Raw genomic sequence first — 15,780 nt, forward strand, 5'->3', positions numbered from 1 at the left:
TCTTTCTCCCTATTTCTCTCTCTCTATTGTCTCTCTCTAAAAAGAAAAAGAAAAAGAAAAAGAAAAAAAAAAAAGAGAAAAGAAAAATATAATAATAAAAAAAAATACATGTGAGAAAAAGTTTTTCTCATCTCTCTCTTAAGTCTTTCTCTCTTTAGAATTAGACTTTCTCTCTCTACCTTCTCTCTATATTTTCTCTCTCTAGACTTTCTTCGTATTTTCTCTCTCTAGATCTTTCTCTCTCATTATGGATTTCGTCTCTCTAGGGTCATTTTCTCTCTCTGATTACATCACAGACCCTAGGATAAACTTGAGATGAAAATATGATGATCTGGGACTGCTCCGAAATTCGTGCAGTAGATCGGATTTCGATCCGATTCTTTTTCGAAATTGATAAAATCAATCATGGTCAATCTATATTAAGTCACCTTGATATGATCTCTGATGATCTCAATCATGATTACCACTTTTAAAGGATACGAAGATTCTCTCTCCACTTTCTCTCTCTACTTTCTCTCTCATGACCGACTTTCTCTCTCTAAAAAAAATCTATGAATCCTGTATCGAGTCATGCCTTTATCTTTTAGAAGCTTATATTGACTCTAACAAGATCTGAAGTTGCTTTGATATCCGTGCTGTATGTCAACCTCATCTGATCGTATCAAAGATCTTTCAAATTTATTAAAGAACCCTATTGATTGATCTTGACTTTAATTCGATCTGTGCCTCACAATTTCTTGATCAAGTCACTTGAATCTGACCCTCAGATCAGAGATCCTGAATTTGCCCTGGTATCTGGATGGTTCGACACATCCGGACAACAGTCCTCTTTCCTTATGATTTAATCTTGTTATATTTATGGAATAGAATTTGATAATGATTTGATATTTTAAATAGGATTAGCTGATTCTTCTAACGAAGTCTAAAGATCTAAGATGAAAGAGGTAAGTAGTGTTTACTTTTACTGAATTTATCTGGTAAATTATGAATTAAATAAATTATGCATGCTTGCGATTGTAATTATTTATTGAAATAATTATTGAAAATTATTTATGATGAAAGTTAATTGTAGAAAATTATTTATGATTGAAGTTATTTGTGGAGCAATTATTATGATGATATATGATCTCAAAGAATGTTATAATTGATTTGACTCGAATATCAATTAATTTTATTATTCTTAAAAATAATATATGAATTGGAAGACAATATGAAATTGACAACCTGACTGTGTTGAGGATCCCGCCAATGGGGGCATATACGTTGGCAATTGACTGTCCTGAGGATTTATGTCGCCAGTGAGACCAGCGACATGTCGCCAGATAGACCAGCGACAAAACCGCCAGCTAGACCAGCGGTTTCAAAGGACTTGGCTGCCAGATGATTCGCAGCCCACCTTAAGCAGATACGCGGTATTATGACCCTGCCACAGAGATAATGTGGTCATAGTCATGGTTGGTAAGAAGAATTTAAGAAATTGATGAATTTAAGAAGAAAGGCATAATTGGAAATTATGATGAATTGACTTTTATATATGATTGACAGTATGATTATGAATTCATGAAATTACATATTGATTTGTTATGCATAGTATTATTTGCCTGATTATTCGGTTAAAGGTATACACTGCTTACTGGGCTATTTAGCTCATGATAAGTTTTATGTTTTTCTTACAGATCCAGAAAATTAGCATGATGCGGATTTTCGGTTGGGAGAGCGATTAGAGATGGAGTTAACTCATTGATTTAGGATTCTCTCAGAATTGATTCAAGACCTTTAGTTTTGTTTTTAGTATTGACTTTGTCAGACAGTTACTTTCTTTTGAACACTTAGTTTTGATTTGTTATTTAAACCAAGGTTTGATTATTGAATAAAGAAAAATTTATTTCACTATTTGTGAAGATATCATGATGAGATGCCTTGCATGCTTATGGGAAAAGTATTCTATAAGTATGCAGCGGTTGCCATGACCCTCGATTCACAATCTCGGGTCGGGGGCGTGACAATTATTATGGTATCAGAGCCTAAGTAGATGAATTATGAAACATAGGATCAGATATAGAATGGGTGTAAGTGGATAGACACCAGGGACATTATAGTATAGATCTTTAATGATTGTAGTGGGAGAAATATTTAAAAATTTTGATTAAACATTGAGATTATGTATAAAAAGATTGCAAGAGATTATGACATATAGAATTTAAAATATGATGGATGATCTATTGATCATGATATGATTAATTAGATCTTGATCGAAAGTAATCACAAAAGGATTGACATAAAATTTTATTATGCATTGTGGTTATTAATTTGATCATTGGTTATTCAAGTGAATCGTAAGTTCAAATTCGATGTGAAAATAATACTATGATATTACTTCTAGTTGAGAAGTTGACTATTATTGGCAAAGATAAAGATTTGATGATAAAATGTTGTTCCAGAATGGGCTAAGAAAATTTTTTTTTATGGTGCTTGATTGGAATATTTATCGAAAGTAAACTTGGTATGTGGATCATATATAAAATGGCATATTAGGATGAAGGCGTATTTGGAGATATTGCAAAGAAGCCTATTTTTTTTATTGATGAAATTGATTTTGAGGTTGTAAAATATTCATCGTACTAGAATCTTTAATCATCATCCTTAGATCTAGATAATGGATCTTATTATGTCTTTTGGAGACTATATGATGTGTATGAAATTTCAATTTAAAGATTTTGTATCTAAGTTGATCAAGAAAATTTCTGATATTATTGTTGAGGTTGTTAATGAAAAATTGATATCTTCAGATTAAGATAAAAGATCTGATTTATATTTATTTCAGACTAAGGGATCCATATGAATTTTATAATTTAGAAATTTTGGATTTAGGAATTGATATGGAGTTTCTTTGCTTTTGTTAACGAGGTCCTTAATTGAATCTACTATTAAATGGAGATTTGATTTTTTTGAAGCTTGTATGATTGTTATGAAAGGATATTTAATAGATATTGAAGATCCTGATGATAGAAATTTAAAAAAAAAAAAAGATATTAATGATTTGAAATTCATATATATTCAGATTATGTCCAAATTTGGTGGAGCATCGAAGGATTTTTCTCGTTGATTTGACTTATAAAGATTTTTGATTTGAAAATTATCGAATTGAAGTGATATGAGAATTAAGATTTGATTCATATTGATTATAGTAAATCTATATGATGGTTTAAATATGATATTGGACTCAAGGGTTAATCAAGATTATTGTACACCAGTAAAAGTATGAATGAGAATCGAAAGTTAATCTTTGACTTCAATTGAAATTTAAAATTTTAAATCTTTTCTATTGATAAGATAAAGAAATAATTTGATCAAAATTTTTTTGGTGAAGCTAAGAAATTTTGATTGTTAGATCAGAGTGCGCAGCGGAAGCATGATAATCTGGACTACTTTAAGTAAGTCAAGAATGTTGATTCTTTGAGTCAAAGAATTATGATAAATGATATGGTTTGATACAAAAAATTTATTGATATTAGAAAGAATAATATTTTAAAATTTTGAATTATTTTAGATATCCTAATGTGATTTTTAAAAGTAGAGCTTCCATCTACTATGCTACAAAAATAATTAGCATCCTAATTCTAGGATGAGTGGATCTTTGATTTTAGATTTAGAATATTTAGAGATAATTTTTTTTTCTATCCTAGAATTAAATTTTATAATTCTCTAATTACTAGGAAGAACTTGAGATTGTTTATCGAATGATGATTTTGATCTTAGATTATTATACTCAAATATTTATCTCCAGGGTATAATAAAATTTGAAGTTAGAATTCTTTTGATCATTATTATCTCTCTGACTGAATGAAAAAGATTGAGGTTATCTATTGATATTGACGATTGTTCTACAAAAGATGGATTAGAGTTATTTATAATTTAATTTGATAATGAATTGATTAATTAAGAGTTGTTAATGTTTAGATAAAGAAAATTGATATACTTACTTAGAATAGAGACATTGATTTTGATTATAAGAAAAATATAATTTTGATTTAGATCAATTTTTGAGTTATTGATTTTTATTATGGAATGACTTAATGATAAAATTTGCTTCAAGAATTAGAATATTTAAAGAGTTTGAGGGTTTGAGTAAGAAAATTTCGATGACTAGAAATAGTGATATTGATTCAATCAACAATGGTGATATTGATCTTTATGAAATAACTTAATGATGAAGTTGTATCGAGAATTAAAATATCAAAAGCTCGAGAATGAGATTGAAATGATAAATCTTCAACCTTTGAAAGTACGAATAAGAGAAAATATTTTTGAATTTTGATTGGTTAGGATGTCATCATATGATTCATAAGAAGTATGTTTTTCCTATTTTATGATGGGTTGAAATTAAGAGTGGTTAATATTTTGAAAAAAAAAAAAATGAATGATGATGATGAATGAAGTTCTTATGCAAGAATAGAGACATTGATCCTCTTCTATTCACAAGAGATAGATTTGATTTTAATTTGAGTCATGAGATATTGAACATTAATTTTTTACAGGAAATGAGATCATAATTTTGAAATATTAAATATTGAAAATCTTTGAGATGTTGATCTTGATGAATAAGAAAATGAATGGTTCCGTATCAGATTGATATTAATGTATTGACTTTTTCCTTATGAAATGATTTAAGAATGAATTTGTATTAAGAATTAGAATTTTGAAATATTTGAGGATGAGATTCAAGTAAGAAACTATGAAGACTCAAGCAAAAAAATATCCCCAGCTCTTCGAGACTACAGGTATGTAAATTTCGAGGACGAAATTTTTTTTTAGGGGGGTAGAATGTGATAATCCGGCCCAACTGGGCCCAAAACCAGCTCACAAAGCCCAATAAGCCCATTAAACAAAAAAAAAAAAAGAAAAACAGAGCAGGAAGACTCCCGATCGGAGTCTTCCTCTTCTCCGATCAAGAATCGGAGTCCTAGGGCCATTGAAAGACCCTAGGACGAGCTCTATAAGAAACCTTCCCCTCTCCTCTATGGGTAGACCCTTCAGTCGCCGCCGATTGCCGGAGATTTTTCTCCGATTTTCTCGTTTGAAGCCGCAGCCCCTCGACCTGTGCTCGCCGTGATTTCTCGCCGGAAACCTCACCGAAGTCGAAGGTAAGCCCCGGCCCTCCTTCCTCTCTTCCTTCCCCTCCTTCCCATGGCCTCGTGCACCCTCGTCGGCCGTCGGATTCGTCGAAAAATCCACAAAGAACCAAGATCATGTTTTGCTCTGTTCGGCCGAGCCATCTCCCTCCCTTTTTCCGGCCACCAGCGCCGCCGTCCATGGCGCCGCACCCCTAGGTTTGGACCCCCACCCCTCTACCTATCTTCCCCGAAGGTCATGGCCGCCGGTGATCGGCCAATGACCGGAGAAAATTCAAGGAAAGGGGCGGTCCCCTGTTTTTCCATTTTTTTCTAACTTCCCACTGGCCGAGCCTCGCCGCCGGCCATCTCTGGCTCCATCGCCGTCGGTCGCCGCTGCCGGACCACCGGTCGTGCCGCCACAGCCCGCCGGACCACGGGCAACGTCCCTCTAGTCCTCCCCTGTTCCGGCCAAAGAAGGCCACGGGGGGGAAAAAGAAAAAGAAAAAGAAAAGAAAAGGAAAAGAAAAAAAAAGAAAAAAAAATGCAAAATAGAAAAATAATAAAATAGAAAAAAAAAATAATAAGAAAAGAGAAAAATTCCCTCTTTTCCCTCTTTCTCCCTATTTCTCTCTCTCTATTGTCTCTCTCTAAAAAGAAAAAGAAAAAGAAAAAGAAAAAAAAAAAGAGAAAAGAAAAATATAATAATAAAAAAAAATACATGTGAGAAAAAGTTTTTCTCATCTCTCTCTTAAGTCTTTCTCTCTTTAGAATTAGACTTTCTCTCTCTACCTTCTCTCTATATTTTCTCTCTCTAGACTTTCTTCGTATTTTCTCTCTCTAGATCTTTCTCTCTCATTATGGATTTCGTCTCTCTAGGGTCATTTTCTCTCTCTGATTACATCACAGACCCTAGGATAAACTTGAGATGAAAATATGATGATCTGGGACTGCTCCGAAATTCGTGCAGTAGATCGGATTTCGATCCGATTCTTTTTCGAAATTGATAAAATCAATCATGGTCAATCTATATTAAGTCACCTTGATATGATCTCTGATGATCTCAATCATGATTACCACTTTTAAAGGATACGAAGATTCTCTCTCCACTTTCTCTCTCTACTTTCTCTCTCATGACCGACTTTCTCTCTCTAAAAAAAAATCTATGAATCCTGTATCGAGTCATGCCTTTATCTTTTAGAAGCTTATATTGACTCTAACAAGATCTGAAGTTGCTTTGATATCCGTGCTGTATGTCAACCTCATCTGATCGTATCAAAGATCTTTCAAATTTATTAAAGAACCCTATTGATTGATCTTGACTTTAATTCGATCTGTGCCTCACAATTTCTTGATCAAGTCACTTGAATCTGACCCTCAGATCAGAGATCCTGAATTTGCCCTGGTATCTGGATGGTTCGACACATCCGGACAACAGTCCTCTTTCCTTATGATTTAATCTTGTTATATTTATGGAATAGAATTTGATAATGATTTGATATTTTAAATAGGATTAGCTGATTCTTCTAACGAAGTCTAAAGATCTAAGATGAAAGAGGTAAGTAGTGTTTACTTTTACTGAATTTATCTGGTAAATTATGAATTAAATAAATTATGCATGCTTGCGATTGTAATTATTTATTGAAATAATTGTTGAAAATTATTTATGATGAAAGTTAATTGTTGAAAATTATTTATGATTGAAGTTATTTGTGGAGCAATTATTATGATGATATATGATCTCAAAGAATGTTATAATTGATTTGACTCGAATATCAATTAATTTTATTATTCTTAAAAATAATATATGAATTGGAAGACAATATGAAATTGACAACCTGACTGTGTTGAGGACCCCGCCAATGGGGGCATATACGTTGGCAATTGACTGTCCTGAAGATTTATGTCGCCAGTGAGACCAGCGACATGTCGCCAGATAGACCAGCGACAAAACCGCCAGCTAGACCAGCGGTTTCAAAGGACTTGGCTGCCAGATGATTTGCAGCCCACCTTAAGCAGATACGCGTATTATGACCCTGCCACAGGGATAATGTGGTCATAGTCATGGTTGGTAAGAAGAATTTAAGAAATTGATGAATTTAAGAAGAAAGGCATAATTGAAAATTATGATAAATTGACTTTTATATATGATTGACAGTATGATTATGAATTCATGAAATTACATATTGATTTGTTATGCATAATATTATTTGCCTGATTATTCGGTTAAAGGTATACACTGCTTACTGGGCTATTTAGCTCATGATAAGTTTTATGTTTTTCTTACAGATCCAAAAAATTAGCATGATGCGGATTTTCGGTTGGGAGAGCGATTAGAGATGGAGTTAACTCATTGATTTAGGATTCTCTCAGAATTGATTCAAGACCTTTAGTTTTATTTTTAGTATTGACTTTGTCAGACAGTTACTTTCTTTTGAACACTTAGTTTTGATTTGTTATTTGAACCAAGGTTTGATTATTGAATAAAGAAAAATTTATTTCACTATTTGTGAAGATATCATGATGAGATGCCTTGCATGCTTATGGGAAAAGTATTCTATAAGTATGCGGCGGTTGCCATGACCCTCGATTCACAATCTCAGGTCGGGGGCGTGACAGGTACATTTGGTTGGTCATTAAAAAAAATACTTTTTTTACTTTTTAATTTTTAAAAAATAAAAATAAAAAAATAATATTTGATAACATCACAAAAGGCAAAAAGCAAAAATCAAAATAATTATTTTATATGCAAAACAAAAATTTTTTGCTTTCCAAAATTTGCTTTTCTGCTTTTTTTGCTTCCGCACATCTAAAACGCCAAATGAAAAAATAAAGAGCTCGAATCCTTCTCTCTCGTCGAGCTCTTCACCTCCCCACTACCTTCTTCTTCTCTTCTTAAATCTTTCTCCTTCGTCGAGCTCTTCATCTATCATCTCCAACTATTGCTTTTTGCTTTATAGCAACGTAGTTATCAAACATACTTTTTATTTTTTTACTTTTACTCAATAACAAAATTCAAAAAAATAAAAAATATTTTTTAAAAATTAAAAATTAAAAAGTATAACCAAACGCTTTCTTAATGTATTATAACCAAAAAAAAGAATGTTAATGTATGAAATTTCTAATGATAAAAAAAATAAAAAATATTTTAAAAAAAATGTAACCACACCCCACCACCCGCGCCCCGCCCTAGTGCCCTTGAAGCGGTTGAGGTGCTCAAAGAGCTTTAAATTTGCTTCAAAATTTGGATTGGATTGTTGTTTGCTTTCGATGATTTATATACCATGGTCATCAAAAATATGATTAGATATGCTACCAAAAAAAAAAGTATGATTAGATAGATGGTACTATAAGATGAAGGTTGGAGATGAAATGCAGCAGAGCCCTTAGTAGATCATGAATGCCATGTTGGTCTTATCTAAGGTACTAACAATATGATGCATATTGGTACAGTGCATGGCCAAATTTTGAAAACTTATTTTATCTTCTATTTTTACTTTTTATAGAAGAGGGAAGCGCCTCCACTATCCACATCCATTTGGCCATGCTTATGTACAGGCTGTGATGCAGGAGCTCTATTAATTGGGATTTGAAGTGAAAGCCGGTGTCACTTGGAACTAAAACTCCAATTTTTACGCGGGGCAAGAGGTGATACCACCTAAGCAAGCACTTGGCGGTCGTCTGAGAAGAATTTGAAAGTAAATGAATTGTGGATGGATTGGTGTTTATTTATTTGTTTGGTGTAAAATTGTGAATGCATTTGTGACACGAGAATGAGTGTGTATCGGTAGGGGTGGCCATTTGGCTTTGCTCTGTCTCATCCATTTGACCTATAAGGGGAAAGATCTTGGAGAGTCAGATAATCTTTCTGTCTGGGCCAATGTTAACGTATGAAATTCTAGCCTAGCCAAGGAATGTTAATGTATTGTAACCAAAAAAATGAATGTTAATGTATGAAATTCCTAATGATATCAATGATATGCCTGAAAACGTCAGTTGATTCATATGGGAATGGGAGAATCAAGTGTCTTATTCACTGTGCATGTGCTCTTAATGCGTGGACCGCTTGTAATCTTGCAATTTGTGGACTGAATTGGTTCCACTAGGTCTAAGTAGCTCAGAACAGTTTTGGATTTAGTTTTAACTAGGTTTAGAATTTATCGTAGGTAGGTTTTAAACAAAGATAAAACCATTCACTGCACCTAATCAAAGGTGCTACTGGTTTTCTTATACGAGCCAAATTTCAATAGCCTCTCCTAAGGCCATACCGAGCAATGAATTGAATCCGGTTCTAGTTGAGGAACAGACTCTTCCTCGATGCACAACTTTTCCGAGCTTGCATATCGTTAAGTGCCCGCTACTTGAGAATTAATTTTGCTACTTGAGAATTAATTTTCTCCCGAAGAACAGCAGGAAAGGGAGCTTGCCACAGCGTTTTTCATCACAACTACCAAGAGGTAAATCAAATGGAGCAGAACCGATGCTTTTGTTCAGAGGCTGATTCATTTGGTTGCCATGCAGATTTTTACCATGAGGTCTTCATGGACTTTTAGCCAAGACTAAGACTAACACTTTGAGAAGGTTAATAGAATCCAAAATGGGAACAACGGGGACTGATCAAATTTATGGTATCCTTTTCCTTTGGCTGATAAATGCGTTTCAGCCATAGACTTAAAACGTCTTGGCTGAGCTGTAACACTCGAGAGAATTTGATTAGTTGCTTGGCAGGCATACCCATGATGTCATCCAAGACAAACAAGCCAGCTTCACCTACTTCAGAAAATGAAGAGTTGCAAAAGCTCAAGAAGGGGGGCCTTGCACAGACTGGCTTTCCATGGCCAAAGCAAAAAGAGATCATAAAAGGATGAATCATTACACTCCTCTTTTGTAAAGGAAACTATAGCAGTCTGTTAGTTTCCGGGGGGAGAATTTGGTAACTCACTTTAACTCCTGGATGTCATGGTCTCCTTTCGTGAAACAAGAAGTGCATCAAGAATATGCAAACTTGAAACACATTAGCTCTCTCTCGGTCCTGTTCATGGTATCCTGCCAATTTTGATCAAACTACACATCATTACCGTTAGGAGGCATGCGTAAAAAATACTGAGGAGAATTTCTGTGCGAATTTTTAGTGACAGAGCATTCAAATGGCCTATTTCAAAGGTAGAATAAATTATAATTTATCGATAAAAGTCGTTTGATCTCTAATTCTCAGAAACAAACCTTATAGCTGTTAGGTGGTTGATCAATAATTCATTTATAAGAAACGCATGTGAATATGGGTGCTCTCTGTCATAACTATGCAAGCACGCACACACAACACAAATGGAAAAACACTAATAGGATTTAAGTAAATTAGAGGAAAAAAAAAGTGTTCATTTTCTCTGGTTATGAAGTCCTCCATAAAACAATTGGCATTTCACGTATTTGTTCTGAAAAGAAAAAGTAGACAATAATCATAGATTGATTCTCCGAAACTACAAAATTTTCAAATCCTACATAAAGTTATCACCGCATAACCTGAACGAACCCAGCAAATTGACTCTCAGCTCCGAAAACAGGAAAGCGGGAACTCATGAAGAGAGAGTATGGAGAACCCGAAGGGACACAGGACTAAAGTCAAGTAAACATCATAAGTTAGAATATGGATTATCAAAAGTTGATTAAAGCTCCTCCACTGCCTATTGTTAATGGACAGCTTCATAAACCACTCATTAATACATTCTATTTTGTGTTGGTAATGATAAATTCATGTTTTTCAATCTTCCTAAATCAAACAATTACCATTAAGCAGTTACAATTTTATATGCCCTAAGGTCCATTCTTTTGAGGATAAAAAATTTATCCAAGAATATATATTTTTTTAGATAAGTATATCTCAAATAATATTTAAACAGAAAAATAATTTACCCATATTCCTTTATGCATTAAAAACATGACTCGAGAATCTATTACCCATGTTCTTTTGTATTGCTAATTTTATGCATAAGTTACTAAGATCTATCCATATTTTTCATATTATCTTTGATTATATAAATATTATTATATATAATAATATAGTATAATATATTATATTATAATATACTATATCATATTATATTGTATATTATATCATATTATACTATAATATAATATAATATATTATAATATATTACAGTATAATATATTATATAAGATAGTATTATATATTATTATATTATTATTAAGGGGTTAGAAGTATATTAGGAATGAAATAAAAATGTTATTTTTTCCGTTGATGGAAAAATGACTTGCCCACTTTCTAGATGGATAAGATTTTCCTTCCATTTCATAGATAAATACTATCCATAGAAAAATGATTTACCCACCTAGAGAAATATGAGAATATAGGTAAGTTGGTCAATAAAAAAATTGACTAACCTTTTCATGATATTTATCCACAAAAGTACAGGCTCTAAGAGGCTATTTCTCAAAGAAGGCAAAATATGCAATTCTGACTTCTCTATTAAAAATGCTTCAACTGGCAGGCCTCGATTTTCTAGTTCTGAAGGTGACCTATAGTATTAAAATCTTTGGGGCTTACATCACCACCAAAGGGTCAAGCTTTACCTTTCCATGATTACATATTCAGATTACAATGATACTCCCGAAAAAGAACAGTAAATCAACCCCAACTTATGTTCAACTTCTGTTCTTCAAAGAAGGGACTAAAAAAGCAAAAGATCAGATTCTAATATGCTACAATATTCCTGAAAGCATTCCTTACATGTTTGATGATACATCAAGCTTACAATTCAGAACTAATCTTCAAATACTGCCTTAACTTCTCTTTCATTTGCCTTTCCGATTCTTAGTTTTGATTTCAACTGATCTTTGGGGAAGAGAGAGAGAGATTCCACAAAATACATGTTGGCACAAACTAAAATCTCAGTTCATGAACTTTCTACACTTCAGATGCATGCAAACATAGGAAACAAGATTACATAACTCTTACGTAACTTCTTTATTTAGAGACAAATGGTGACATCTGAACACACTCACTATTCTTGCTGGCAAAGGTGTTTACCGTCATCCCTAAGTTTCTTGCTGATCAGTTTCCTATGGATCTCAGTATGCTTCATTGAAAACTGTACATGCAAAAACCTATCTATTCATGAATTTTCTTGCTTAGATAGATGCACATGCATGAAACAAGGTTACATGACCTTCTTTCTCTAAAGACAGCTGGTGATGTATGAACACAAACTATTCTTTCTTACTGGCAAAGGAATTCATCATCATCCCTAAGTTTCTTACTGATCTCAGACTGCCTCATTGAAAACCAATACTGATCTTGGTATGCTTCATTTAAAACCATATGTATGCATACAACCAATGTTAATACACCTGATATCCACAAGAGAGGCATATGGTATCTTCATTTCCATCAGATAGTCCTCTGTAAGGTTTTGTCCTCTATAAGGTTATGTTCATTGCTTTATATCCAAGAATGCACCTAGACAGAGTTTACAGAACAATCAAGAAACCTCAAGAGAGAATTCTTTCACCTAGATGGACAGCAGACCTAAGTCTATAACTAGGTGACAGAAGTTAAGTGCTTATAACATAACTGTGCAAATGATCATAGGTATAGCTTTGTTGCAAGTCATTAAATTATATATAATGGTCTGTCAATTCTTCAATGAAAGTTTTATGTGTTCGGAAGCATAAGATGGATCTGTATAAGATAACTTTGACTATCCTTATTCTAGTCTTTGCATCATTTCCAGAGATACCAATTGATAAATTCCCAATTAGATAATTCAAGACAGAACAACCTCAACAAAATTATAATAGAGATAACCACCGGACTTATCGCACAACACCAATGGCAACATAGAAGAAATAGTTGGAAAGAAACTGATAATCACTTACTGATGCCTTAATATAAGAATGATGGAAAGACGAATAACAGGTAAACAATAAAATTTCATAAAAATATAAAATCAGAGAACACTTTGTCTATCAGAAAATCAGATGTAATACGAATGAATGCTGAAATTTTTACACAGCATGCTCAACAACCAGCTTCACTTCTCTTGCACAGAGCTATCTCCATTTAAACATTAAAGAATATAAAATAACAATATGCTCCCTCATTATCATTTCCCTTTCTATTTACATGAAACTAGATACCTCAAATCAAAATATAAATGAACCTCAATAATAAGCAAGAAGCATACAATCTATCATACAAACCCCCTCAAGCAGTATGGTATCGCCAAGAATGCCTCTCCCCCACCCCCCACCCCCTCTCTCTCTCTCTCTCTCTCTCTCTATCTATCTAATCATTTTTATCCAGACACTCGTAATATACTTTAAAAATATCACATACAAGAATATAAATTTAAAAATAGAATAGTAATAGCAACAACCATGCAAATATCAATGATATATTTTCCTCATGATGGCCTTCCATTTAGAGTGACAATTCAACATCTAAGATTATCAACTAACAATCATTGATCAAAAAAGTAATGATATCTTTGCTAATTCAATATAACCAAACAAACACACGAGAATTCTTTCAGCTTTCTTTCCTGAACTATCCAACCATCTAATCCATATTCAGTAACTTCAAATCAGAACATCAATTATAAGAAGTAGCGACCAGCTCCATACTTTCATCAATTCTGAAATATTTACAAAAAAAATAAATAATTCTTATTGCCGTCATGAATCAAGAGATCAGATAACTCGGATGGTTGGTTTATGCCCCCGCACCAGCATACGTATTGTCCGTTTTAGCCTCTGACGTTGTTGCATGGAGCCTTACGATTTTTCTTTAAAAGGCACCCCACGGGGAAAGATGCCTTCTTTATACCATAACACAGCCCGCACCCGCATAGGTGAGATATTATCCGCTTTGATCTCCGGCGCTGTTGCACGGAGCCTCACAGTTTTGCCCTTCAAAAAGTACCTCACAGAGGAGGAGAGAAGGTTCCAATTCATATAAGCCATACTCCCTCTTGACTCACTATTGATGTGGGACTAAAAATGCCTTTTCTACACCACAACAATTCTCATTTCACAAATTTTTTTTTTTTTTGAAAGAAAGTACCCATCTCACAGAAGCTAAAGCATTCAAGATTTATGTTTATTGCGGTCATCAACATCTATTCCAAGATTACACCAAGGGGAGAAATTTTTCAAACTATATTGAAGATCCCTATAGCGCAATGATACAAATAACACTAAAATCCAAGCAAAATACCAGGACAGGATCTATGAACCAAAATTACCTCATTTTCTCGTCATCCCAGCTACTCACTATCATCAAGATCATCATCGACTTCGTCCTCGTCATCGTCGTCGTCGTCCTGATCGGAAAGGAGATACGCACCTTGCGGAGGCGGTGATCTCCGCCGCATCCTCGAGGCTAGAATGTTTGATAGATCGACCTCGGCAAGCGGATCATCCGAGAAATCGCTATCACCGACCTCGCCTCCGATACCATCGCCACTATCATCGTCATCGCTGCTATCATCCTCATCGTCGTCCTCGTCTTCCTCCACTACCATCTTCCCCTTCCCCTTATCGACTGCCGCCGCCACTCCCTTCCCCCTGTCGACTGCCGCATTCCCGTTCCGATAAACCCCAACCTCCTCTCCATCTTCCTCGCCGCCGTCGCCGTCTTCTTCGGCTTTGACGTCGTCGGGAGGTTCTTTGGGGCAAGAAGAGGGGATCTCGGATTGCGGCTTTGTCTTCTTCCGCCGATCCTCTTCGACTTCGTCGACGGAGTCGACATCGGGCTTTCTCTTCGCAGGCTGAGGGGTATCCGCTGGTTCTCGGTCCAGGGGTTGGAGCTCTCCTCTGTGGTCCGTCATGGGGCTTTAGGGCTTCGCGTGCGAAGGGTTAGGGTTTTGGAGGCGGGGGAAGGGGATGTTCTCCTCCGGATTTTCCGAGCCTTGCGGTAGTACTAGGCCATGTGGCATACAAAGGTGCAGCCACGTCATCCAATGCGAACTAATAACCTGCGCTATTGGGGAAAGGTGAGCTGCGTTTTTTTGGTAAATAAGGATCTGCGATAAATACTAATCGAAAAAACAAGAATAGAAATAACTAAAATATTATAATATTATATTTAAATTTATAACTGCTTGTATGAGCCTGAAATCTGAAAATTCCAGTTGCAATTGTTGAATTTGGTTGATTAACGTGAATGAAGTGTTATTACCTGATACTTATATAGTTAGACTATCTACTAATGAATTTTTTTGGCAAGGGATGGACGTGTGCATCTATGTGCAGGAGTCAGACAAAAAGTAATTTTTTTATTACAATTTATTTATAAGAGTTGATAATAAAAAAACTAATTATATAAAATATTTTAAAATATTTAAATTTTTTATTTTTTTAAATTTTTATTTAATATAATTAGATCATTCAATTTTTAAATTTATTTAATTTAAATTTTGACTATAAATTTTATCTGCCTACTGTAATAGAATTGTCCATGTAATATTCTGTGATCTGCTTATATAGTAAAAGAAGATGATGCAAAGGGTAACATCATGTAGCAATTCCATTATGACAACCAGACAAAATCTATAACTGGAGTCTAAATTGAATGAATCTAAAAATTAGATGATCTGATTGTATCAAATTAAAGTTTAAGAAAAAATAAAAAACTTCTAAATTCTTCAAAATA

General features: G+C 34.1%; 1 protein-coding gene across 1 annotated transcript; it reads right to left on the minus strand.

The window, feature by feature from the left end:
* Positions 1-9,725: 9,725 nt before the first annotated feature.
* LOC105034687 (uncharacterized) lies at positions 9,726-15,047 on the minus strand. Its single transcript, XM_010909927.4, has 2 exons — positions 14,372-15,047; positions 9,726-10,157 (listed from the first exon to the last, which is right to left on the minus strand). The coding sequence occupies exon 1, from the start codon at positions 14,954-14,956 to the stop codon at positions 14,393-14,395; it is 564 nt and encodes a 187-aa protein (XP_010908229.1). The 5' UTR covers positions 14,957-15,047; the 3' UTR covers positions 9,726-10,157; positions 14,372-14,392.
* Between the last annotated feature and the right edge of the window lie 733 nt (positions 15,048-15,780).

The sequence above is a fragment of the Elaeis guineensis genome, chromosome 7 (genome assembly GCF_000442705.2).
Source record: "Elaeis guineensis isolate ETL-2024a chromosome 7, EG11, whole genome shotgun sequence".
In the NCBI taxonomy this organism is placed as follows: Eukaryota; Viridiplantae; Streptophyta; class Magnoliopsida; order Arecales; family Arecaceae; genus Elaeis; species Elaeis guineensis.

Excerpts from the sequence above, each read along its gene's own strand:
- LOC105034687 (XM_010909927.4), bottom strand. The coding sequence starts at position 14,956 with ATGACGGACCACAGAGGAGAGCTCCAACCCCTGGACCGAGAACCAGCG.